Source organism: Brienomyrus brachyistius, chromosome 17 (genome assembly GCF_023856365.1).
Source record: "Brienomyrus brachyistius isolate T26 chromosome 17, BBRACH_0.4, whole genome shotgun sequence".
Taxonomy (NCBI): domain Eukaryota; kingdom Metazoa; phylum Chordata; class Actinopteri; order Osteoglossiformes; family Mormyridae; genus Brienomyrus; species Brienomyrus brachyistius.
This window is the reverse complement of record NC_064549.1, coordinates 18,622,740-18,650,342: the sequence shown is the minus strand read 5'-3', so window position 1 is coordinate 18,650,342 and position 27,603 is coordinate 18,622,740. Positions and strand designations below refer to the sequence as shown.

General features: G+C 43.3%; 1 protein-coding gene across 2 annotated transcripts in view; it reads right to left on the bottom strand.

The window, feature by feature from the left end:
* Window positions 1–627: 627 nt before the first annotated feature.
* nyap2a (neuronal tyrosine-phosphorylated phosphoinositide-3-kinase adaptor 2a) overlaps window positions 628–27,603 on the bottom strand; it is a 35,454-nt gene continuing 8,478 nt past the window's right edge. Inside the window, exons 3-7 of one of the 2 annotated variants that reach the window (XM_048982378.1) lie at window positions 18,745–19,049; window positions 8,036–9,088; window positions 5,314–5,520; window positions 4,980–5,083; window positions 628–936 (exon numbers count right to left, since the gene is read on the bottom strand). In XM_048982378.1, coding sequence (XP_048838335.1) covers window positions 718–936; window positions 4,980–5,083; window positions 5,314–5,520; window positions 8,036–9,088; window positions 18,745–19,049 — 1,888 coding nt within the window. In that variant the 3' untranslated portion in view covers window positions 628–717. The remainder of the gene's footprint in view (window positions 937–4,979; window positions 5,084–5,313; window positions 5,521–8,035; window positions 9,089–18,744; window positions 19,050–27,603) is intronic. The other variant, XM_048982379.1, reaches the window with a different exon arrangement.

The following is a 27,603-nucleotide window of genomic DNA, read 5'->3' as shown; positions in this document are numbered from 1 at the left end:
TGTTAAAATATTGTCATCTCTTTGTCTTTTAAAAGTCAATATGCATTGCTGTTTTTAGATTCCATTTAATAGCTGAACAAAATAATCTTCTGCACACTGTGCTTTTTGCCAATCCCAGCTATCCGTATCAGATAAAGCATTGAACTAAAACATCCCACTTGTACACTTTAGCAGCAAGGTCAACAGAGATCTGTGGCATCACAAAGACCACCATGCCCTTTTCCAAGGCTTCATTTCTTAGTAAACATTAGGAGGCTAGCTTAGTCCCAAACCACCTTCAGCACCTTGTGCAATGGGGAACTGGGGATTGATTTGCCTGAAAAAGCTAGGCTTAGCACAAAATTAGAATTTTTCAAAATATACTCAATTTAAAATAGTACTTTTTCCCACTGTAAGAAAACAGCTCTTGATGTTCGTATAAATATTTGAGTGCCTTGTAACACAAACAGAGAACAATCTAAAATAAACAAGACTCTCATTACTCCACCTACAATTTGTTTATTAACAATTCATTTTTATTTATAAAATACCTAATAATACTAAGAAAATCTTATGTTGACATTTCTTTGAGTATAAAAATATTAAATATAAACAATTTGAAATATTTTATAACCCTGAACCCTCAAATATATTCATTTGCTACATTGAGCTAACTATTGGGCTACCCTGTGCGCAAGCTGATTGGCTGAGACAACAGGGATAGGGCAGGACTATCTCCTAAATGGCAGTGTCCCAGAAAACTGTAGTATGAGCTGCATACGATGGAGGGCTACACTTCTTTGTTCCATTGCTCTTCTTCCAACTAGGAAGGATAGGCATACTCTCTTGTTTGTCCAGCCGTTGTCGAGCCTTGATCTCCTTACACAAAATGCGTTTCTTCTCGATCATCTCCATCATGGTGTTGTCCCCCTGCACCCATGGTAAGGGTGCCACCTGCTGGGGGCACATAGTGTTGATATTCCCATTGTTGGGGAAAAAAAATTCTATGTGTTCTGTAACAGGGAAGGAACATGGTAGGAAGGAGAATGTTGTGGGTGAAGGAAACTGAAGGAACGGAATGTGGTGCCTTTGCTGGTTCAAAGAGGAACAAAGCATGGAGAGTGACCATGTACATTACATGTTACAGTATATTGCCTGTGTCACACAGAGTCAGTATATACAGTAGGACATTATGTGTGGTTTGCTGCATATAGCAGTTGACTGTGTATGCAGTATTATGTATGCCTGTGCAATAAGCACTTTAAGCAAAAAGAGGGTTAAATGCACAATTCTGGGAGCAGTTAAGACCCCACCTACAATATTATGTGCAGGTTTGGTCACCATACCTTAGAAAGGACATTGCTGCCTTGGAAAAGGTTCAACGTAGGGTTACGAGAATGATTCCTGGTCTTAGAGGAATGTCTTATGAGGAGAGGTTAGCTGAGCTGAATCTGTTCAGCTTCACGCAAAGGAGACTAAGGGGGGACATGATCCACGTATATAAGATTCTAACAGGGCTGGATGCTGTTCAGCCAAATGGCTACTTCAATATTAGTTTAAATACTAGAACTCATAGCCATAGGTGGAAATTAGCAGGAGAACATTTTAAAATAAATTTGTGGAAGCACTTCTTTACACAGCATGTAGTTAGAATATGGAATAGTCTTTCTGCTAGTGTAGTGAAAGCTAAAACCCTGGATTCCTTTAAATCAGAGCTAGATAAAATTTCAACAATTCTGAGCTATTAGTTAAGTTCTCCCCAAACGAGCTTGATGGGCTAAATGGCCTCCTCTCATTTGTAAATTTCTTATGTTCTTATGTACACTACACTAAGACCTGATCATTTGCTTTTCAGGTATGGAATGGATATATTTATGTTCAGAATGTCAATTCAGCAAGTGCTGAATGTTTTGACTGTCAGGATGTGTTTCTAGTGATAAAGATACAAATGTGTAATTAAGCAATTTTGCTGAGCTGTCGAATTCACCAAGAAAATGCACTTTTGACAGTCAAGTAATAAATATTGCAACATTTCATGTCATTCCCTAGTGTTGGGAAGTAGTGTCAACACATGCAATACAATCTAACTTTACTGATGTCTTATAGTAAACTGTCAAATTGCCATACACCAAACAAACGATCTCACAGTAAACAGACATAAACACAGACACAAAAGAAGGACAACACCACAAAGAGAAGATTGGACATCATGGTTTTGGAAATCATTTATTAATTTAAGATGATCATATATTTGCCTGAAAATTTAAGTAGACTCTCATAGCCTAGGCATTTCTGGCAGGATGTGTGACTAATGAACATATGTCAGATATCTGGAAGTATGTGAGTATTCAAAGCTCTGAGGCCACTAATAGACTGTAGATAATACTGTAATGTGCTTGTTGATTTATAAACTATATGTCTCTGTTTAAATACTGGGAATTTGAATGATGCCCCCACCCCACCCCCCACCAAAAAAACCCCATAATTATTGATATCAGAATTATTTAATTTGTATGATATACAACTTTCCAGTTAATTGATCTGATTTTATTGTTTGATTTCAGTAGGTGAAGTCTTGTGAAATTACAAGGCAAGAAAATTTTAATGTTTTTAATACAATAGAATTAAACTAATGAAAAATATTACTTTTATCCAATAATGGAAATGCATACAGAAACATACACTTGCATTTCATTTAATTCCAGACATGCAGTTGTATGCAGATATTAAATAATAGTTAAAATGATTGAAAATACCATGGACACAAGAAACTTCCAATGAAATTAGAGGTATACAAAGTGCTTAAAGTGTTTTGGGTTCTGACTTTTACCAGATGTATTAAACATCAAACAAATGAGGATAAAAATGTCTGAAAGGAGTGCTTTTGCCTTAGACAGCATTGATGTTTGTGTATATGTTATAAATATACACAGTATAAACATACTAGGCCTGGAAAGTTGAACTTCATTATTCAAATAAAATTTGAATTTTTAAAACATTTACATATTCGACAGCAAAAATCCCCATTTGAAATTTTGAAGATGGACACTATTAATGACCTTAACATGCGTTTTCTCATTTTTGTTTTGTCTAATGGCCCTTGTCACTTAATATAGAATAAGACATCTGCCACAAGGGGCAGACATCTGAAAAACTTTAAATGAAATGATCCTTTATTTGCCATTTGCACAAGAGTGAGTACAGGTACATTGGAATGCTTCTACCCCATTCTGCTCTCCATGACACACACTGACACATACACAGGTGAGAGCAAGTTTGGAGGTCACAGCACAGGGTCAGACAGCATGCTCCTGGAGCTGGGGGTTAGGGGCCTTGCTCAAGGGCTCAAAAATATTTGACTACCCTGCTGAGGGTGGAGTTCAAAGCACCGATCTTCCAATCACAGGCACAGAGGCTTACCCCCCTTACACACTGCCCCTTCAGCTAGGCTGAAACTACCCAGCAAGGAAGCTAGTGAAATACTGTGCTAATTGGAATAAGAATGCAGTGGTACACTAACTCCCGAAAAGCAAAAAAGCGCATTCTGAAAACTGTCTGGATTTCACCAGTGATATTTAATGTGGGGACCCCATCCCCCTGCACGGTGAATTTCTCCACCAAGATTTCAAAATAACGGAATAGCGATACTTTGGAAATACCATCAAAATTCCATATACTGCAGTATAATGTATGGACAGTATGGTATGAAAATGGTATCTTTTATATTCTAAGCTATTACATGCATATAAGCCTATGGCAGCTGTCTAATGTCAATCATTTGATAATTTACTTTTATGCACCGCAATTTAGATTACTTTTTGTTGTTGCTGCAGGCCTAAAAAATTACAAATGTGTTATTATATATCAGATATCCCACCTTATACATATTGATTTCAAGGTTGTGGCAACTGGGAAGAGGGTTGCTGGCTAAGCATGGGTGTTATTATAGTAATACCCCACCTTGCAATCAGCAAATTGTCAGGAAGTACTAGAAAATAATGGAATAGTGTATCATTTTAAAAATGCCATCAAAATTCCATATACTACAATATAATGTCTGGATGGAATAACGGTATTAAAAATTATATTCTGTTCAAGCCTGGGGGGTGTGGAATGGGGTAACATTTGCTGCAGTAAAATTTGCTCACCGAGTAGGGTGGGGTAGTGATAGTAAAACTTCTTGCCGGCTAATTTTACTGCTGTTGAATAGTGGAACGACAGATTTCCTCGACACTTTGCATCATTTGTGGGTGTTTGGGAGCCACTGTCAATTTGTGGGAGAGTCCTGGAACTTCCGGAAGAGCTGGGATGTTTGATCTACTATTGTCCCCTCCATTAAAATGGTGGTAGGTTAACGCTGCAGGTTTCGGATGCGTACAGCTGGCTTTGGATACTGCGCGATGTTGGACTGGATGTGTAGTGTAATTGTAATTTATATTAAAATCTCTTTAAATGATAAATTTGTTATATTATTAAAATACGAATTCTCAGTTCTAACATATACAGTGTATTGTGTGTTTGTGTGTGTGTGTGTGGATTAAATTTATATTACATTGTGGGGATCAAATGTCCCCCACAATGTAATAAAAGCCATTTTCTTCATGTTGTGGGGACCATTTTTCAGGTTCTGACACAGATCTGGGAATGCAATCAAAAAACTAAAAATGCCAGAAGTCTTGTATTTTGTTTGGATATTTATGGTTAAGGTCAGGGCTGGGTAGGGGTTAAGGTCGTCATGTTGGGATTAGAGTTTTCCCCATAGAAATGAATGGTCCCCACAAAGATATTATTACAAACTTGTGTGTGTGTGTCTACACATGCACACACATTAAATTGAAGAGATTTGGAAAAAAGTTTTGACAGACACAAACACAGCACAGTACTTTCAATCAACAAGACCTGAATCAGTTTGTAACAAACAGATGGATTGCAGACACATGGGTAGGACACAGGTAGGACAAGGGCAGCACACAAGTTCATTCAGTGGTGAGTGAAGGTACCTGGCTCTGCTGTGGCCCTGGAAACTGTTGCTGGGGTGTTCCCAGGTTGGGGGCCACACCTGATACTAAGGCTGATTGTCCCCCCCTGGCCATCGTTTTGGGTTCTGCAAGATTAGTGGAGTTGAGTTAACAACAAACATCTTGATCTGAAAAAAAAGCTTTGTTAAATTATGTTAATAAGACATTTGTTCTGCTAGTAAATTACAAATACCACCACTAGACTTGAATGTAGATAACAAAGTCTGATTATAATTCCAGTAGTTGTGAACAAGTGGTACTCAGACAGTTCCGATATCAACCCTGATTCACAAATTTGTCCCCCATGAACCCTCACCTAAAATGTTACTCCCTAGCATCATAGTATGGCTGAAATAGGAGCACCCCGATCTGCTAGACATGGTATTGCCTGATTGTCCTGACTTTCCATCCATCTCGAGTGCTTTCAGGGGGTCTTTGGGCAGTGGGCCATGAACGGCTCCCTTGACTTTGCTGTCGTCTTTGGCCAGTGGCTCAGTGCTATGGCTCTTAGTCTTGATCTCAGCTGCAAAAATAGGTAACAGAGGCAATTGTCTTATTTATAGAACATGGGTAAGGTCAACATGATAACTGGTGCAGTGTAACATTAAGGCATCTCGAGAATAAATTTCCTAACAATGCTTTCCTGGCCCCAGTCCAGACTTTGTGACGGTCAAATTCTCTCAAGGAAGGAATAATCTTTTAATCAAATACTGAAATAAATCTAAATGAATCTACATTAATACTTTTTGTTAATATAGGGTCTATATTTTATCTCTCCACAGTTTTGTTTTACTGAGTTGTTTATCTCTAAAAAAGGCAATAAAACTGCAAATAAACAAATGGCGAATTGTTGTAGACCTTCATAAGTGAAGCAGTCATTACAGTGGCACCAGAATGTGAACATTTAATGCTGGGTAATTTTGCTCAATAAATAAATGCATAACATTTTGCATTTTATACATTTTAATGGGCTTTCTTTGTTCTTATGAAATTAAGATCTAGTTACATTTCAGATTCTTTTAGAAAGTGACACCATAATTAAAGCAATACATTTCTCTGTCATAATAATTTATTACCGTTTCCCAAAAAGGGGTCAAGGCATATCAAATGACACCTATAACGACTGATGCTGACTGCAAGCACTGCCTTTCTGAGAGGCAGTACATCACATTGTCCACAAGATGTCTCTATTGAGCCAAAGTAGTGCATGAGCATAATAACACTAGCATAGCATAACAGAAATACAGTGAAGTGGAAGACAGCTAATATTTGGTAATTGTAGTCGACATGCTAAATGTAAAAGAAATGGCAGAGACAAATATCTAAATTAAGGTCAGACGACTGCATTAGAGCATCTCCAAAACGGCAAAGCTTGGAGGGTGATCACAGTCAGTCATGGTGAATACCTACTGAGAGTGGTCCAAGGAAGAAAAAACCATCAATCGCTAACAGGGTGCTGGACGGTCAATACTTGTCAATGTAAGATGTGCACAAAGGCTATCCAGTCTGGTATGAACCAACATAAGGGGTACTGTGGTGCAAATGGCAGATAATTTTAGGGAAATAAAATTACGATGTCACAATCAGGTTGATGCCAATTATTATTATAACCATCCTAATCACATGCTTAATGCACAGCAAACAGAAAACAACAGCATAACCTAGCACAGCCCAACCCAACATAACATCATACACCAAAACAAAGCAGCAAAGCTCCCTCTTCCGTCATCCTCCGCAAGCTGCTGTTCTTTCCTCCATATATCAAACACAGCTTTATAGGCTGGCACATCCATCACATCCTTTATATTCTTGGGAAGCATTAAGAAAATTACTTTGCTAACTGATGAAAGCTTTCCACTATTTTTGCTGCCAAGTGTTTCAGTCCTAATTGCCATCTCAGCCATGCAGGACTAGACCAGAATATTACAGAGAGCAAGCTTAAGTTGAAGGAGTGTGGCCACTGTACCCCACAAAAAGAGGCTAAAAAAACTGACCTAACTTCAGACATTTAACCCTTTATGGTGTCAAGTATTTGTCACTTTCAAAAGTAACAGAGGCGTGCTCTTCATCAACACTGAAAGCCGTCTTACTATTGTAACACTTTAACCTTTGTCACCAATTTAATTAGCAAGACTGAACGTTTATATTTATACATTGATTCTTTCTATTATTGACCATTAAGGTTATACAACGTTTAAAAGCAAAAGATATGGTTTCTCTGTTGTGTAGTGGCATAATCTAACATCACCATGGCAACAGCAGGTGGGGGGCGGTAGTTCAATGAGAATCACACTTGACAGCGACTTTGCCTTTTCCTTAGCCTTATATGTGCCTGGGCATCCAATGTTGCTGGATTTATATGCATCTTCACAATGACTTCCCATATTTCATTCCATCCTTGTTTTTTATTTCATGAGACATCTCAGGTATCCATTGTGTCAAAGCAGGGAAGCACAACAGAGTAAATAAAGTAATAAGCTGCAAACAGATATCACACACCAGTGATGTACATATGTACTTGATGAGCACAGGTTTTGCTGGTAAAAATGCATTCACTGCTTTCTTGTCTACCGCAGTGATCTCACTCATCCCTGCCATATAGTACTTCAGCTTCTCTGAAGCAAATGCTCTATAAATAGGTCAGTCTTGCAGTGTAACATTCTGTCAGGCCTAGTGGCAGAATATGACAGTTTACAATGCCTGCCTGTTTGAATGGTGTGGGGCAGCAAACATACTCAGCATGTGTGGAACGCTATGGGGTATTGGACAACAGCAGTGGATAGTATGGATTAAATAAATTATTTGTGATAAAAACACAGGCAAATAAGAATTGTGCTTTCAATATAAAGATATTTTTCTAATTACGTACAACAAAATAGTTCTGTTCATATAATATTTGTATGAATAATGGATAAGGCACTATAACCCCCCCTGCCCCCCAAATCACCATATGTCATTGCATTCACCAAATGGCAATAACAACTAAAAATCTAATGTTGGTGAGGGCAACTTGTATATGACCGGACTGGAATACTCACCCTCTGCAGGCTCTTTGGACTTCCTGCCACTAGAGGACTTCCTTAGAAGACTCCGCCCAGTGGTGAAAAGATTGGTGAGCTCATCTAATGGGCTGGTGGGGGTGCGTGAACGTGGCGCAGTCTGCATGGATCCATGGGCACTGGAGGAGTTTGACAGTTTAGTCCCTTCCTGAGAAGAGCTCTTTGACGAGTGAGGCACAGCAGAAGCACTGCGAGGCATGGGCCCCACCGCCACGGCATCATATGGCGGGGGGCGCTTTAGGCTAAGAGGTGTGAGAGAGCGGCCCATGCTCACGGGAGAGGGGCAGGCTGATTGGCTGCGTGGATACCCATGGGCAGAGCCCATGGATTTGTACAGGCTGGAAGGCATAGGGGGTGCAGAGGACCTTCCTGAAGATGTGATGGTGTGTGTCACAGGGGCTTCTTTCTCTGTTCTACGATGCGAGGATGACAGCGACTCGGTAGAGGTGGGAGATGTCCTAGTTTTGATATAGGACATATTCTCCAGTGCAGGCAGCTTTGTGACCTCCAGTGGTGTTAGCGGTGACTCATCTGAGTTTGGAGAGCACTGTGCGGGGGCAGGAGGGAACACCAGCAAGGGGGGGCGATGTGACAGCAAGTTGGGAAAGGGGGCAGGGATGTCACATAATGAGCCCCGGGGTGTGGAGACCCGTGGCAGATCCATGTCAGGGATCGTGGGGGTTGGGCATTGAGATGAACCACTAAGGTGGTCCCACTTGGAGTCCTGGCTAAAGTCATCCAAAATAGGATACTTCATCTCTTCATACACAGCCTCACTCTGGTCCTCATCATCTCGCTGGAGGTCCGGAAGCACATTGCCCACCATCTCGATGTAGACCGGCTCATCCACATCTGAGTCACGGGCCAGGCTCTGGGACAAGGGCATCTCCTTCTTGGAAGGTTTGCTGGCCACGTGATTCTTGATGTAGGACTCGTCAAATGAAGTGCTCAGCTGGGTGTTGGGGTTCCTCTTGGGTTTGGGGGGTGGCACCTTCTTGTAGTCCTCATTGCAAAGTCGGGACTTGGATGATGCTAAACCATAAAAACACAGAATATTTTAACATTAAAAAATATGAGAAATTAGTATTATTTGGAACTGTAAGCATAAATTAATGAACAATAATACTGGAACCTCTGCCCTTATTTTCTACTTTTATACCTTCATTTGGCGCAATTTAAAAAGTAATAAGAAGGTTTGAGAACATTATTCCTTCACATCATTATATGTAGCTCTGGGGGTGTTTTTAAGAATCTGGGTCAGTCATATACTGTAAATCAAAAACTCCTAGCTTATCAACACACTGCAGATTAATGCGCACATGATGAACCTTTGTCCAAAACCCCAGCAAATCTTTATGTCCCAAAGAGATTCAGCCTGGTCCATTGGCCCCAATTTGATGGCCTCCCTGAATTCCTCCCCTCTTAGTATAAACATTTATTTTTCCTATGCTGGTGATTTCAATGACTGCAACCTATTAAAGACCTTGGAAAATCTAATTACTGAAAATTGTAGAGGGACACATTAACAATATTGTACATATATGTTGGCAAAATGTGTGTGTTTACAATTTTCTATATGTATGTCTAAGTGCACAGTAAAATGTGTGTGTGTATATATATATATATATATATATATATATATATGCATGCATATATATATATATATATATATGCATGTGTGTGTGTGTGTGTGTTACAGTGTGGGTGCCTCTGGTAAATTATCGAGAATTCTTTGCAGTGAGATAGTCAATTGCTCTATTCAGCCCATCATTTCTATATATAGGATCTCTGTCTAGGGTCATTTTCTCTCAGGATAGGAAGTTTCAAGTAGGGTAGAGAAAGGAAGGGGGAAAAAATTATGGCCCATATACAGACAGACACCACACATGTGTGTGTAGTGTCTGTATCTACGTGTACATGTGCCATAATTTTTAAGATTTATACATCTATTATTGCTGGAAAATTTATCACATTAACACATAGTGTTTATTTTAAAATCATAATGCATTGCATGCAGTATTTTTATAGGCAATTGGGAGAACATCACTAGAGTTTAGGTTATGATGTGAAGAATTCCAGGTTTCAAAGCTAAAATCAAAACATTCAGTTTTGCAGGACAAAGCCATAAGAACATTAGAAATTTACAAATGAGAGGAGGCCATTCGGCCCATCAAGCTCGTTTGGGGAGAACTTAATTAATAGGTCAAAGTTGTTAAAATCTTATCTAGCTTTGATTTAATGAATCTAGTATTTTAACTAATATTGAAGTAGCCATTTGGCTGAACAGCATCCAGACTGGTTAGAATCTTATACCTTATTATTACTTGGTTCATGTCCTCCCTTAGTCTCCTTTCCTCGAGGCCAAACAGATTCAGCCCAGCTAACCTCTCCTCATAAGACATTCCTCTAAGACCAGGAATCATTCTTATAGCCCTACATTGAACATGAAGGCAGCAATGTCCTTTTTAAGGTATGGTGACCAAACCTGCATACAATATTCTAGGTGGGGTCTTACCAAGGAATTATATAATTGTAGAATCACCTCCCTTGACTTAAACTCCACGCACCTAGAGATGTAACCCAACATCCTAGTGGCCTTTTTTATTGCTTCCCCACACTGGTGAGAGTGAGACATGGAAGCATCAACATACACTCCGAGGTCTTTCTCATAATCAGCTACCTTTATTTCAGTGGAACCCATAAAATATCTATAATTTATATATCTGCTCCCTGATAGATTACCTTACATTTATCTACATTAAATTTCATCTGCCAGGTATCAGTCCAGTCTCTAATTACAGTAAATCAACATCCTGTTGTAGCCTCTGCTACACCACCAAAGGCCTTCTGGAAATCTAAGTGAATCACATCTTAGACCTTTTTGTGATCAATTTCTCATATAGCATCCTCAAAGAACTCAAGTAGATTAGTTAAACAGGATCTACCTCTCCTAAATCCATGTTGGCTATCCCTCAGAATGTTGTTTGAATCCAGGTAATCTATCATTTTCACTTGGATTATAGCTTCCATTACTTTTCCAATTATGCAAGTTGATTGGCGTATAGCTTGCTGGGTTACTTCTATCCCCTTTTTTGAATATGGGCATTTTATTAGCATGCTTCCAATCAGAAGGTACCACACCAGCAGATTTCATTTCCAATTATAGGGACCATACTGTACTTTCCTGCAAATGAGTGATTTCAGCTTTTAGAATCCTTTTGGAGTTAAAATATTGGAAGAAACTTTTAATGTCATCCTTAGCTTCCAATGCTATCTTCCTTTCTACATTCCTCTTAGTGAGTCTAATGTTATTTTTTAACTCAACCTGTAGACTTAGATACTCCTGCTTTATTTTGAAACCATTAGTTATTTTCCATTTGTGGAAGAGAGCCATTTTTCCTCCTGACTTTATTCTTCATTTTTGTAGCAAACCACCTTGGTGGTTTCCTAGATTTCATTTTGCTGGAAACACGTATGAAGTCCTTTTGCACTTGCAATAATGTGCTTTCAAAAAAGTCCCATGCCTCTTCAACAGTTTTACTATTTAACTCCATCCAGCTTATAGTTTCTAGTTTCAGTCTCATACCATTATAGTTAGCCTTTATAAAATATGTATATTATCTTTTATTTGAACATTTTAAAACACCTTAAAACTGTAGCTTGTGTTTTATTTGAATAAAGATTTTTCTATTTATATGCGTGAAATGCTGACCCAAACAAAATAAAAAAGCACATACAACCATAATCAAGTCCCCGTTCCTAGTCGTTGTGTTCATTCAGCAGTAAACTTATGTTTTCCCTGTGTTCTGACATCATTATACCACTTTCGGCACTGCAAGGATGATCTGGTGACACCAGAAAACGAGGACACAATCACTGTTACCTCATCCTTCACCTGCTTCACCTCAAAAGCCTTTGGTGAAATAGTGGTGGTCTTGTAAATGATGTGCTCCCACCTTTTCACCTTGTGCATGAACATGCCTCGGGCAAAAAGTGATTTTGCCAGGTGTTGTACTGGTCACTTTAATGCTCACATCGGTAACAATAATGACACCTGTAAGGGTGTGATCTGGAGGAATGGTTTTTCTGATCTGAACCCAAGTGGTGTTCTGATAATTTCTCTTGTGCTAACCACAGTTTGTCCATAATGAACATGTTTGAGCATAAGGGGGTTCATAAGTGCATAAGGCACCAGAGCACCATAGGCCACAGTTCAATGATCAGTTTTCTTGTTGTATTGTTGAATCTGTGTCTGCATGTTTTTGACACCTGTGTGAAGAGAAGAGCTGAGCTGTCAACTGATCACCACCTGGTGGTGAGTTGGGTCCAATAGTGGTAGAGAATGCCAAATACACCAGTTACACCCAAATGCTTTCACAGCAAAGTTCTGGGACCTAACCCCAAAGTATATTGGTTGTCAGTCAAATTCTCAGCTGCTGAAATATGGGGATGCAAGCAAAAAAGTATGCATTGACTGAATAAAACTGAGGTACAAATATAATCCCATCTGCTCATTTCTTGCTCCACTACTTCTATGTCTTTTCCCTGCACTTCCACATAACTTCCATGTTAATGCTGATGCTTGTGGTCAACCAATCAGCAAGATAACGCCTCCCTAGTAGGTCATGCTGAAACGGAAAGTACCTACTATGGGGGACAATGTGCAGCATGTAACTTTAATGCACTGTGTTTTATATGCATTTATTAATAATTGCACCGTCTCCATTCACTGCCAGTAATTTTAATTAAGAAAGACAGCTGGGCTATTGAATGTGAAGTGCACACATAGAGAGGAGGAGAGAGGTAAGGAGCATGCACTGATTACAGCACATTGCCATACCCACCACACAACAAACCACCTCAGGGATGAGAACAGCCATGCAGTGGGTGACACCTCTGCACCACACTAGTCTGAACAGAGTGAGTTTTTTCCAGTGGCTGGAGTACCAATCCCACCACCAACTGCCAAATGCGTTTCCCCTTGGAAGTGGGAGAATCTGCTTGCAGGGCTGGATGTAAATTAACATTATATCCAGGATGAAGCAATTGCAGGTTAAGGGCCTTGCTCAAGAGCCAAATAGAGTAAGATAATTCCTGGCATTCACAGGATTCAAACCAGCAACCTTTCAATTACTGGTACAGATCCCAAGCCTCAGAGCCACCACTCCACAGGCATGGAAGAAATGAAATATGTCACAAATGAAAAGATATTACAGCTGGAAAAATTCTTATAAAGCTAACTTTACCACAGTGTTGGATTTAAGGTTTAAACTCAAACCCGTTTTCTTTATTTCAGAAAATTATACCTATAACTAGCATGTCCAATCTGCAGGTGGTCTTTATTGGTCTGCCATTGTGCTTTCTGTTCACATTAATTAACAAGTCCTTCATATTTTTTTTAACAATATAGCCAACTGTGGAAGATGGGAGAAACTGTTCCAAGATAATCTATAGTGAGAATATAAGTCAATTAACTTTAGGGACACACAGGTGTTGTTCCCATAGGTGTAGTTTATCATTCCATTATCCTTGAACATGTCCCACTAAGCCTGAGAACCGGAATAGATTTAAGTGTCCAAATAGTTCTTTTGACATAATTTTGAACAGCGTATCTATTCTTCTATAATTTACCATCTAACCAAAATATTTTGTTTTCATACCATAATCACATAACATAAATGCAATTTTGCATAATATTTTGATACATATCTTAATAAAATTCTGATATTATGGTATAAGTATGGTATAAGTGTCCGAATTGCTTTACTGGTCACTGTATGTGTGAGTTTGTAGCCTAATCACTAGGGATGCAGGCTTGTGATTGGACGGATGCTGGTTGGAATCCCTGACCTGCAAGGTACTGCCCCCACACAATGCTTAAGTAATAGCTGCCTACAGCTGTGCTGCATATAGATTAAATGTAGAGGACCCATTTTGTTGTGGTGTGTTGACAATTTTTCACTTCACTTGTCTATGAAACTCTGTAAGGTACCTTTAATTATTGAAAGTATCATATCAGATCTACATTAAAGTTCTGTACAGAAACTGTGACGTTAATGCAACATACCCCAAGGGAAGATCTGTTAAGAATAGCTGGAAAAGATACAAAAACATCTGCATTTAGGATATGCCGTACGTGCCGTTCACTTGAAATATTTAGAGCAATATCACCTGTGGCTTTTTGCCACTGACAGCTTCTGTGTCAAATATGAATTATTCAGTGTACAATGGGGAGCTTAACCTCAGTAGGACTTCAGTCAGGTTTTCCACAAAACTTCACGTTTTCTTGTATAGACTCCATAATAGTTACAGTCACTCAGTATTTAATGGTCATGTGAACAGAACAAGCTTGAGCATGCAGTAATTTTCAATGACTGCTACAATTTAGGTCATGGTCTGAAGACAAACCCAGAGAAAAAGGGTAGGAGATGTAGTGAGTCCTGGTTGGGATGGGATAACATTATTATAAAACACACAGGCCTCCTAAGCAGAATTTGTAGACTTATAATTTTAATTTATAATCTTTGGACGGTTGGAAACCTGGAGGTCACCAGTGGTTGACACTACCTGTGTCTCCTTTTTAACTTGACTGATTCCTGATAAAATATCTTCAGGACAGGTAACAAATGGTTAATGCATAATGATGTTACTTGAATTATTTATGGATTCTTCAAGTGTAAATAAAGAAATTAGCCATTTGGAAACATGACAAATGTCACTGAGTATTTTCATCATATTTTATATGATGAACTGAAGATTATGGCCAAATGAACGGACTATAAATTAACAAACAAATGGTAAACTGTCATACCCGGCTCGTCCGCTCCTCGTGTGTGCCACGCCCCCTGATTACCCACGTGTATTTCCCTGATCGTCTCCAGCTTTGTCTAGTTACTTTGATTAGTCCTGTGTATTTAAGTCCTGGTCTCCCCGGTTTCCCTTGTCCGTCATTGATGTTTCCTGATGTCTGTTGCCGTCCAGTGTTCCCTGACCCGCTTATCCTTATTAAAACCTCGTTTTCCCGTATCCCGCTTGCCTGCCTGCTCCTTACCCGCACGATCGCCGCTTATCTCCGGCGTGATCGTGACAGAATGACGGACCGCAAACAAGCAGCTTCCGTAACTGTGGAGGACTACCGCAGTTACGTCGATCAGCTGCTATTTTGGATCGCCCAGCCCGGCATCCGGGAAGATCCCCCGGCCTGGGATCTCATCAGCCGGAGCTGGGACATCCTGGACCGGCTGTCCCTGGAAAGGGACGCGCACCTCGCGGAGGAGGTGCGCGATAACTTCCAGCGGGTGACCGAGCTCCGTAAAGAGCGGTGGGTTGCGCCACGCGAACCGGGGACCATCCTCCCGCCGTCCGCTTTCTCGGACAGTGCGCAACCTACCCCCCTGACGGTGACGCGGAGAAGGAGGAAGAAGCAGACGGTCGCCCGGACGATCGTGCTAGGGGCGTGCGCTCTCGTCCCCGCCTCCTTCCCAGCTGGTGAGCCTGAGGAGCTCCCTCTGCTCTTGGCGCCCACGCAGCCGCCGCCCTCGGACTTTGCTCCCACGCGGCCGCCTACGCTGTTCGCGCGGCTGCCTATGCAGCTCGCGCAGCCGCCTGCGCCGCTCGCGCAGCCGCTCCCGTCTTCGCCTGCTGCAGCCGCTCCTGAGGCACCCCCGTTGCAGTTCCCGGGCGAGCGCCCCCACGACGACGGTCTGCAGTTCCCGGGCGAGCTTCCCCACAGCACTTGCCTGCAGTCCCTGGTCAGGCCGAGCAGGCAACCCCTGTGCCTGCAGTCCCTGGTCAGGCCGAGCAGGCAACCCCTGTGCCTGCAGTCCCTGGTCAGGCCGAGCAGGCAACCCCTGTGCCTGCAGTCCCTGGTCAGGCCGAGCAGGCAACCCCTGTGCCTGCAGTCCCTGGTCAGCCCGAGCAGGCAACCCCTGTGCCTGCAGTCCCTGGTCAGCCCGAGCAGCCGCCTTCGCAGCCGCCGCTGCCTCCCCCATGCGCTGCGCCCCAGCTGAAGGTCCCGAGTGAGCCCCTGGCCATCGCCGATCGGTTCTTTGCCCTCCAGGGGCTGTACTGGAGGATTATGGAGGAACCTGCCACACGGGGCTTCCCGGAGGGGGTACAACTTGCCGTGCACCTGGGGCAGGCTTTCGCCGCGTTCTCCCCTACCTCGCCTCTGAGTGACTTTGAGAGGTTGGCCGAGGATCTCCGGAGGCTGATCTCTCTCCGGAGAGCAGCCCCAGAGGCGCCCCCTCCACCTGCAGCAGCCCCAGAGGCGCCCCCCTCCGCCTGCAGCAGCCCCAGAGGCGCCCCCTCCGCCTGCAGCAGCCCCAGAGGCGCCCCCTCCGCCTGCAGCAGCCCCAGAGGCGCCCCCTCCGCCTGCAGCAGCCCCAGAGGCGCCCCCTCCGCCTGCAGCAGCCCCAGAGGCGCCCCCTCCGCCTGCAGCAGCCCCAGAGGCGCCCCCTGACCGCGCTGCAGCTCCTGTCCCTGACCGCGTTCCAGTTCCTGCAGAGGCGCCCCCTCTGCAGCCGCCTGCTGCAGCTCCCGGGCAGGCGCCCCCACTGCAGCCGCCTGCTGCAGCTCCCGGGCAGGCGCCCCCTCTGCAGCCGCCTGCTGCAGCTCCCGGGCAGGCGCCCCCACTGCAGCAACCTGCAGCTCCCGGGCAGGCGCTCCCACTGCAGCCAGCTCCTGTTCCTGACCGCGCTCCTGTTCCTGCAGAGGCGCCCCCACTGCAGCCGCCTGCTGCAGCTCCCGGGCAGGCGCCCCCACTGCAGCCGCCTGCTGCAGCTCCCGGGCAGGCGCCCCCACTGCAGCCGCCTGCTGCAGCTCCCGGGCAGGCGCCCCCACTGCAGCCGCCTGCTGCAGCTCCCGGGCAGGCGCCCCCACTGCAGCCGCCTGCTGCAGCTCCCGGGCAGGCGCCCCCACTGCAGCCGCCTGCTGCAGCTCCCGGGCAGGCGCCCCCACTGCAGCCACCTCCAGTTCCTGACCGCGCTCCAGTTCCTGACCGCGCTCCAGTTCCTGACCGCGCTCCAGTTCCTGCAGAGGCGCCCCCTCTGCAGCCGCCTGCTGCAGCTCCCGGGCAGGCGCCCCCTCTGCAGCCGCCTGCTGCAGCTCCCGGGCAGGCGCCCCCTCTGCAGCCGCCTGCTGCAGCTCCCGGGCAGGCGCCCCCACTGCAGCCAGCTCCTGTTCCTGACCGCGCTCCTGTTCCTGACCGCGCTCCTGTTCCTGTCCCGGCGCCCCCTCCGCCTGCAGCAGCTCCAGTGGCGCCACCTCCCCCTGCTGCAGCTCCAGTGGCGCCCCCTCTCCCTGCTGCAGCTCCAAGTCCTGTCGCCCTAGTCCCTGAGGTGGTCCCAGAGGACTCCATCGTGGCTCCTCCCTCTTCAGAGGTGGAGGAGCTTGAATGGGACCCCTCGGGGACCGCACTAGTGACTCCTTCACCCTCACCCCGGCGACATCGACCCCGACCGGGGGTCGGTATGTCTGTGTCCCGCAGGGGGAGGGGGCACAGACGTAGGGCTGGGGTCCCGCCCGCCCTGCCCCCTGGCTCGCCCTGCCTCGCCTGCGCTGGGGCTCGGTTGGCGCCTGCGGTTCCTGGCCCTCCGGGTCGGCTGTCGCCTGCGGGTCCCTCTCCGATGCCTCGTCGCCCTGCCTCACTCCCCCCTCCGGTGCCTGGTCGGTCGCCGGCGGGCTCCCCGACGGCGGCTCCTCGGTTGCCTGCGGGGCCCCTACCTCCGGCCCTCCACCGGACGTCGCCGCCTGCTGCGGCTCCCCCCTCCTCCGGGCCTTCGCCGTGGGCCCCTCCTGCTCCCTCGTCCCCTTCCCCGGTGCTCCCTCCTGCTCCCTCCCTGGCCCCTCCGCGGGTCCCTCGCCCTGCCTCCTCGGCCCCTCCGAGGTCCCCTCCGGCTCCGGCCTCCCGGCCGCCTGCGGCCCCTCCGGCTGCCTCCCGTCGCCCGCTGGGGCTCCCTCGGGCTCCCCTTCCTTCCTCCTCCTTGTCTCCCTACGCCCCTGCCTTTGTCCCGCCTGTCTCTGCCCCTTCGTTTTTTGCTCCCCCTTGCTTTGTTCCTCCCGTCTCTGCTCCTCGTCCTTCTGGGTTCCCTCTGTTCACTCCTGGCCCTTTTGTTCCGCCTGTTCCCTCCGTGTCCCCGTTTCTTGTCTGTCTGTCTGCCTTTCCTGTCCTGTGTCATGTCTTGTCCTGGCTTCTGCCTCTGTGTCAGTTTTGCCTGTCTGTCTTGTTCCCTGTCCCTCGTTGATTTCTGGTTTTGTTTTTCCGGTCCTGTTTTGCCTCGTCCCGTCTGTCGCCCCCTTCCTTGGCGCGCCCGGAGAGGCGCGCCTTTGGGGGGGGGTTCTGTCATACCCGGCTCATCCGCTCCTCGTGTGTGCCACGCCCCCTGATTACCCACGTGTATTTCCCTGATCGTCTCCAGATTTGTCTAGTTACTTTGATTAGTCCTGTGTATTTAAGTCCTGGTCTCCCCGGTTTCCCTTGTCCGTCATTGATGTTTCCTGATGTCTGTTGCCGTCCAGTGTTCCCTGACCCGCTTATCCTTATTAAAACCCCGTTTTCCCGTATCCCGCTTGCCTGCCTGCTCCTTACCCGCACGATCGCCGCTTATCTCCGGCGTGATCGTGACATAAACATGTCATTAATTGTAACTACTGGAGAAAGACTGTTGGTGGTTAGACCCACAACTCACCTTCTGATCTCTCAAGGTCTTTAGCCAACATGCTTGAGGGCACGCTCATGTTTACCGTCTCTGCAGACGTGCTCAGCTTAGTACTGGGATCCCGCTTTGGCTTCGGTGGTGGCTGCTTGCGGGAGCTGGGGCTGCCATCCTCGTCCCCTCCTCCGACAGAGTGTAAGGACTGAGAGCGCACAGAGAAGCCTGAGCCGCAGGAGAGGGGTAGCCGGTCCTGGGGGGGCGGCATGGTCATGAAGCCCATGCGGAAGTGCTTTCCTGCGTAACCACCTTCTGACACATGAACGACATCTTCACCGATCCTGGGAAGGAAAACGCAGTCAGTTTAGGGAGCTAACTGTTTATTTATATGCATATATAGCTTCAGTTTAATAATTTTCCATTAAATTCAGATTTCTAAAATAACTCTTGACCTTTCATCTTCCCAGCATTTTGCTATTCATAATTAGCAACAACACAAACATGCAAAAAGAACACGAAAAGATGGATTTGTACTACATTTAGTTTTTATTCACTCTTGGGGAATGTTTACAGTTCGATGTGAACCTTCCAATGCTATGCACTTCCATGCAATATACAAAAAATGACTTATATTTTATTATATGAATAGGTGTTCATAAGGAGTTTCAGAGAACCAACAAAAACATTCTAAAGGCAAATACATTACAATACATGTGTTGTGAATATGTTAATATATTTTTAAAAGACATGGTATTCACAGAAAATATTAGCGATTAATTTATAGATTACACACAATAAGACACCAACAAGAATAACTAATCATAAAATAACACAATTATACTCTAATAAAAGTTATGAAAAGGTGCTCTCCCTCAAATGAAATGGATTCTTAACTTGTTGCTTAACCTTCAATGGATGGAGCAAAGAAAAATACCTTGTACAGAACATTTTTATTTTAATGTGGAATTTTATTTCTTAAAAAATATTATTTTTCGAAATTTCCACATAAAATTTCTGGACCAGGGTAAACTGCGGATAACTGAAATTATGGTTACTGAATCAGAGGATACAGGGATCCAGTGTATTTATTAGAGTCTGATTTTTATTTTTAACGACAGTGAAGGATGAAAAAAGCAATTTGAGCTATAATGGAAGATCCTAGCACAAACGTTTACTCTGCACCCTTGCTGTACGTATTGCTTCTTTCAGTGATTATTATAGAGAAGTAATTGAAATTCTAATCACTGTGATTGGAAATCGAAAGGGTGTCTCTTTTCCCTGACCAAAGTGAGTGTGGTAAATCACCAAGGATATTGATAAAATGGACAACTGGGCTCTAGGACTGCTGATGAAGTCTCTTCTGGACTTGAAGAGATGAAATTAAGGAGATCTGCCTTTGCAATAAAATGCATTGCCCATAATTAGGTACACAGGAACTGCTTGGCTGTAAATGCAGAGCTGTGTGTAACCAGCGGTGAAGGTGGACATTTTTCATCCAGACCACAGGTGTTCAGGCAGACATAGAACTGTAAAAACTGAATGAACAGATTGTGTTATCACAACTCCAGTGGGAACTTCATTATACATTAGGCATTCTTTGGACCCAAAGCAAAACTTTCATTTCACTAAGAAAAAAAAATCTGCTCAAAATCTGTTTGAGTCTGCCACTCTCCTCAAACCGTACATGCGTTAAATACATCACAGTGTGGAGCTGTGCACAGAGCATAGGAACTGGAGCCGGAGAAGCACATTGTCAGTATATCAACAAACAAGGCTTTTTCTGTTTTGCCACTAGTACAAATTGCGGACCCGATCTGACAAAGTACAGGATATTCCAAGTGTTATTGCGAGTTTTATTTTACATTAGAAGGGACCGCTTAGAAACAGGTGTTGTTTAAGCTGCGTCATAAATTATATATAGGCTACATTGTGTTGTTATACAGTGACACAAATCGGTATAGATTGCCATAAATTTGATAATTTATCTGAAATGTCCCAAAAACACATTTTAATTTCTGACATACCCTTCCAAGTCAAACTGTATTTTCTTACAACTTAAAAAGTGGCCAAAACTTTTCCTTTTGCCCAGTATACGGCATGTAGTGTTCAAAATTACGTCAGCAAATAATTCAATTGTACAGTAATATCACTGACCGCTCTCATAATTAAAAGAGCAGAACTGCACCCATCATTTTAACTTTTTAACATGGAGTTCACCGTGTTACTCCCTTAATCATTTAATTGCCCTTTTTATCTGTTATTTTATCCATTAATTGGAGTTCTTGCTATAGATGTGTAAACATGAAAATCGTGATTTGCTTTAACATGCAGCACTTCAGCAGTACAGTACTACAACAAACAGAGTCTTGGTTATGCTCATTCATTAGCCAATCACATCAGTTGAGGGCATAATTCGGCATGGTCTGGCTCTTACACAGTTGATTGATGTTGCTACGTCTGGACTCTCTTTGGGCTATGTTTGTCACTGTTCACACTAATAAAAATTTACCTGTTCTGCTCAATGGATGTCCTAATCATAATGTTATTTTTGAGAAAGTATAATATTTGAAATCTACCTTACAAATGTGCTTAGATTCTTACAAAACTGTATTGCTTCAAAGACATTTGAAACAGTGATTACTTTGAAAATGTGTATACTGTAAGCCTAAGGAACTATGAGACATGCAGTTTTTGAAAAGCTAAAGTGGTAATTCCCATTTTATTACTTATCAGTTGCCAATAGAATACAAACAAATAGGCTGTTAAATTTTTGCTAAACAGTCATTTCATACTAGAACCATGATGGAGACTTGAGATTTGACTCAGACTCTAATTTTGTCACTCGTTAACATCTCTGTCACCATCATGGTCATGGTGCTGCCAAATGACAAAAAATATGTTCAAACTTGTGCAAAGTGGGTGGAATAATAAATTGTTTGCTGAATATCAGTTTCGATATGTACTCTAGCTCTCAACATGGCTGTCAGTGAAGTGCAATATGGTAGACAGTGATAGTGGAATAGATCTGGCAATGGAAGATCTGAGATGGCTGCTACACCTCCCATCTTCCAATAGAAGACAGCAGGAGAAAAATGATTAATACAAAATATAAAATAAAAATACATAAAACAAATTAACCTGCACTTTACCTTTGAAAAGAATCGTGGATGATGAGAAGGAGATGAGAGAGAGGAGAAGAGGTGGGTTTTTTTGTAGGACGACTTTCACTATAACTTACGGAATCACTGCTATCTGTTGGCTCACTGGAATCTTTTTATTTTTGTGCAACATTAACAAAGAACCAATCCAATGACAGCCACTTTTGCCTCATTTTCAATTTCGTGGAAATGTGGACATTTCATAGTTGTTAATCATATTCATCGCTCGCACTGCTACACCCTTATTCTGGTGGTGCTCTTATACTAAACTTTGACTATACGAGTGAGGCACGCCGACTGAGAGCATGGGAGATGATTACCCACAATCCCGTGGCGGGCGAGAGAGAGAGAGAGAGAGAGAGAGAGAGAGACGAACCATTGGCTCACTTGTGATTACGTGACACTAGGCAGACAAAGCGTATACATAATACTCGTAGTGCAAGACCTTGCTCGTTTATCAAGTTAAAATTTATTACAAATTTTTGCTCGTCTTGCAAAACACTCACAAACCAAGTTACTTGCATTCCGAGGTTTGACTGTACTTCAATAACCTTGTAGTGCATATGCCGTTGATGGAACCATATAACCCTGATTGGAAGTCAAAAAATAATCTAAATAAAATCCTATTACAATTGTCCCTTAAGCCATCCAGAGCACAACTACTGTGATATGCAGAGATCTCCTGGCCATGGTCCAAGACTTTGGCAGTTCTATCCCTACCTGTATGGCAGGTGTTTGCTCTATTTAATAGACCATGCCCTCCTCATGTGACAAGTGGCTTGGTGGACTGAGGCACTGGAGAATGGCAATCCACGAATCCATCAAGCTTCTGTAGAGGTCAAATTTGTGCAGGGTGCCAGTAGCTCTCATGTTTGGTGGCAACTAAGGATGCCTGTGGACTTGCTGTTCACCCCCAAAGGCTGAAGAGCACAGCAAAGCAGACATGGGGTACCTACGTCATATGTGCGAGTGGCTCAAAGTGATGCATTAGTGACTAGTGATGACTCAAGCAAAATTTTTTCAAAATATTGAAAAAAATGTCACTAGAGTGGGAAGTTGTGTCCAGCAGGTCCTGAAATTTTTGTTTTATACTCATCTTATTACCCCGAGTTCTCTTGTATAGCCTGTTGTTTTTGAACCATTTCATTAGTTTATGTTTTTATTTAAATTTTTACTTTCATCACCTTTATGATGTCTTACACAAGGTGAATAACTCATTGTCCTCAGTGGATTGAAACCTACAGGCATTCCTATGGAGATTTCAAGATGGATACAGGACAAACGAGTGGGAACTGATGCGTGTGACAGGGTGAATAGAAGGACCTGTAAGGCCTCTTGGGTGGCATAGTGGTGCAGTGGTTAGCACTGTTGCCTCACTCCTCTGTGACCATATGGCTGTATATGAACTTTATTTGAGACTTCACCATGACTTCACGTATGTGGAGTTTGTATGTTCTTCCTGTCTCATTGTGGGGTTATATTTCGGTGAGTGAATAATGTGTGAATGTGCCATGCGATGGGTTTCCTACTTTCCGCCTGCAGTCTCATGGGATAGGCTCCAGACCCCCCCCCCCCCCCCCCCGCCCCACCCTGACTAGGAGAAACAGTTACAGAAAATGTATGGATGGATGGATATAAGGAGGTCAAGGGGGAAAAAAGGAGGACACACCCTGAATGTAAAGCTACTGGAGAGGTGACCATGACAGCTCTGCTTATCACTCAGTAAGACCATGCACCTTCTCTCTTCCTAGTGTGATTAAGGTGAATGTGAAATCACTGCACAATAAGATGGACAAACTTGCTACCTTAATGATGATCCAGAGAGAATATTGAGTGGGCCGCTTATTGTGTTACATTGAATCAGCTGCAAGAAGATATGCTGGACATCACGATTGAACTGCACAGTTACCAGATTGTATGTACCAGCCAGAGTAAACAAAGCAGCAAAAACAAAAGTAGGTGATAATGTGACTGTGAAGGAATAGATCTGCAGTCCACAACTTCTGGCTATAAGTCTGAGGCCATACTATCTGCCACAGGAACTCTCAGGTGATTGCCAATGTTGTTTATATCATCCTTCAGCAAATATGGAGATTCAACACCCCAGTGGCTTCACTGTCCTCTTATTTTAATCATGTCTCCCTTGACAAATCTCAGTGCAATTTCAATCATATTGTTACATGTAAGACAATTGAAAATAGGACATTGGACCTCTTTCATGCAAATCTGAAAGAAGCACACAGATGTGCTGCTCTACCTCCACTTGGAAAACCCTACTATTGCATTGTTAGGCTGGTATCAAAATACAAGCCTATGGTTCAATGACTTCCAATTACCACCAAAACCATCAGAGTGTGGTCTGAAGACCACAAGGAGGTTTTACAGGTTTGCTTTAAGGAAACAGATCGTAACCTTTTATGGATAGCATAGACATTGAGGACATTGTTTTTTTAAATACCTTTTTAATTTTTTTTATCCTCTCTATACCTGTACACCTGCTTGCAGGACCCAACAATTTTCCCCAAAGGGGATAAATGAAGTCAAGTCTAAGTCTATGCCTGAGGCTCAGGCAGCCTCAGTGGCCTGGCAGATATGGGAGTATGGCACACATTAGGACAGACATGGACAGGATTATGACCCTTGGGACCAGGTTTGGGTATATCGCCTAAACTGCAACAGCAGTTGTGTCCAGAACTGCCTAGACCCTAAAAGCAGTCACTAGACAAACTGGTTCAACAAAGCCAGCATCCCAGCGTGCTTTTCGGCATGCATAATGCTGGCTAATGTTTAGATTGATTCCTTATTTTATTTATTCATTTTACTTTATTATTGTTTATTGCATCATCATTATGGAATATGTGCTTGAAGTTTAGAGTATTGTTTTCGTGTGCTGTTTCTGCTTCCCACCATCATGACAACTAGTTCCTGCCAGTCCCTGGAGGTTGGACTCCAAGGTTTCTTCCTTCTTGGGAGTTTTTCCTTGCCACTGTCCCTTACTCACTGGGGGCTTTGGGTGGGGATGATGTAAAGTGCTTAGAGATGATGTAATGTTGTGATAATGCGCTATACAAAAATAAATTTGTTTGTTAGTGTGTTTAAACTGGGAACAAAATCAAGTGAATAACCAGAAAGGGGGGCTGTCAGAACGACGCCATTGTATTTGCTGAACAGCCCTCTTCACCCTTCAAATCCATGCTTATCCTGCACTCCCCAACCTCTACAATTTCTAGAAGTCCTGAATGGATCAGCTGGAAATGTAGAAGCTAATCAATTTGTTATCTAAATGGTCTGAATCTTTGTTACAGTATGAGACATATCTCCAAAATTACACCTTTATTTATTGCACATTTCACTTGAATGTCAATATATACAATCTTTCCCACCAATTAGTTGGCTACCTACATTTCTTTGTTCATGTCGTAAGGTGCATGTCTTAAAATATCATTTATATTAGTGTTGTGGCTGGAGGACTAGGACTGTTTAATGTTTATTATAGGGCAATCCTCCCACTGTTTTTGGCCAATCTCTGGAGGTTTGGAGATAGCGGGAATGTGGGGTACCTGCGGAGTCGGTAAAAGGAGAAGTGACAGGCTCCACACAACCGTGTGTGTGTGTGTGCGTGTGTATATATATATATATATATATACACACATACATACATACTGAGAAACATAAATTTTTGCTTAATAAAGTTGTTTTGGTTCTGTTGCTCCATGTTCCTTTATGTGAGTTTGGTATGTTACGTATGCTTAGGCTACACACAAAGCAAGATAAAGATTTATGATTTGAGTTTCAATTCAGCTATCTAATCTATCATACACATACATGGCTATTATTTTTAAATCCTCTTATGGTACACAAAAGTATGTCAACATCTGTGATACCTAGCTATGCTTTAGTCTAATTTTGTGTCCCAGTTACATTATGATGGTATGGAACATGTTTTTAAAATATGATTAAATCAGGCTTGCCAATAGGGTGAACACCGGTATGATTTTAAAAAGGTGAACACCTGTGTCCAACAAGGAGGATGACACACATGCTACGGAGGCCGAGAATTTTCTTGTCATCTTGATAACGGCATAAACAATTAATTGCGATCATGGCCATTCTCAGCATCCATAGCATGCGTGTGCGGGGATTTCACATTTTATGGCCAACCAGGAGTGGGAGGGAGTGGTGCTTCTTGTCAGGGTGGCATGTAGGGGGGAGAGGAAAAGGAGGTCACTTTGTCAGTCAGCATGATTCTGATTCTCTTACGTGTTTGTCTTACTTCTTGTTTCTGTCCATTAATCCTTGTGTAAAAGTACTCTCCAGTCCTGGTATTAACATCGATCCTGCTTTTGGCCCATCTTAATTGTAAGGTATGCAACGCCATTGGCTCAAAACCTGCGGAATCAACACATCAAATCTGTATATCTTAAGTAGTGCTAGGGAAATAAACGCATTCATTTTTGTGATTAATCTGGACATCTTCATGCGTTAAAAAAATTGACGTGACTGATGCATTATCCTTCTGTTATTTCTGGCGACGTACCAAGAATTTGCTCACTTTTTTGCTCACATTTTGCTATTAAGCATTTGCTTACTCTAGGTATGGAGGCAAGGAAACTTGTAGGTGGAAAGTTCTACTTTAAAACATTACCAGACAGCACTTTATAAAAAACGAAAGTAATATGTTCAATTTGCAAAGCTGAATTTAGTTATGATCGTTGTAATTCATCACTGGCCTATCATCTGAGAGCCAAACACCCAAGTGAAGTTTCCGAGACATCAGGCACTCTTCGTCAGTCCAGTTTGTTTGATTGTGCTACTCGAAGCGGTCCTCTGGCAAAAGAAACTAATGATAAAGGCTTTAGCTAAATGGATAGCTAGAAACTCGCCCTGTTAACACAGTAGAAGACGAGGGACTGAAAGAAGTCATTTGAGTTGAGTCTTATAATCTGCCATCCAGAAGAACTATTACTGTAAAATCCCTTTATAGTGGACTCGCTTATAACGAAATATCGTCTACAACTGACGAGGTCCGTTGGTCCCGGCCGTGCGCCTTAAAGAACATGCAGAAAAAGCATCGGATATTGCGGACTCGCATATAATGGAATTTCGCTTATAATGGACAAATTTGAGCCCAGGGCCGCTTTTTTCGCTATAACGGACATGCAGGCACATGGCGTGCCGATGATATCCAGCGCAGATACGTAGTCGGGATTATTAATAGTTAAGCATCTACTCAGGCAAAGTTGGATTACTACATGTACAATACAGTATAATAATCTATACCACAAGTGTGTCTGCTGGGGTGTAGCATGAGTAAATGGTGTCCTGTAGTTGTGTTCTGGGCATACAGCAACTCTGGATATAACGGACTGTTTTGCCAGGTCCCTTGAAGTCTATTATAACTGGATTTTTACTGTACGTCTAGTATAGTCACTCTATATGAGAACAAGAGGGCACTGAAAATGAACATGTTAGAGAGAGCTCAGTACGTTTGCCTATCTGGGGATTATTAGACATCTGTAAGTAATGACAACTACCTTGATGTCACCATGTAGTTTTTTGATGAACAATAGAATCTGTTGTCATTTGCATTAACTGTGAGCAAAACTACAGAAGGTAAAAGTAAAATGGTGACTGTTCAGAATTACAATAACTGATCTGATGAGAGATGAGTAGTTTATGGAAACGAATTTAGTTGTGTTTTGACGGGTGATACAATGGCATCTCTTCTTAGTGAAGT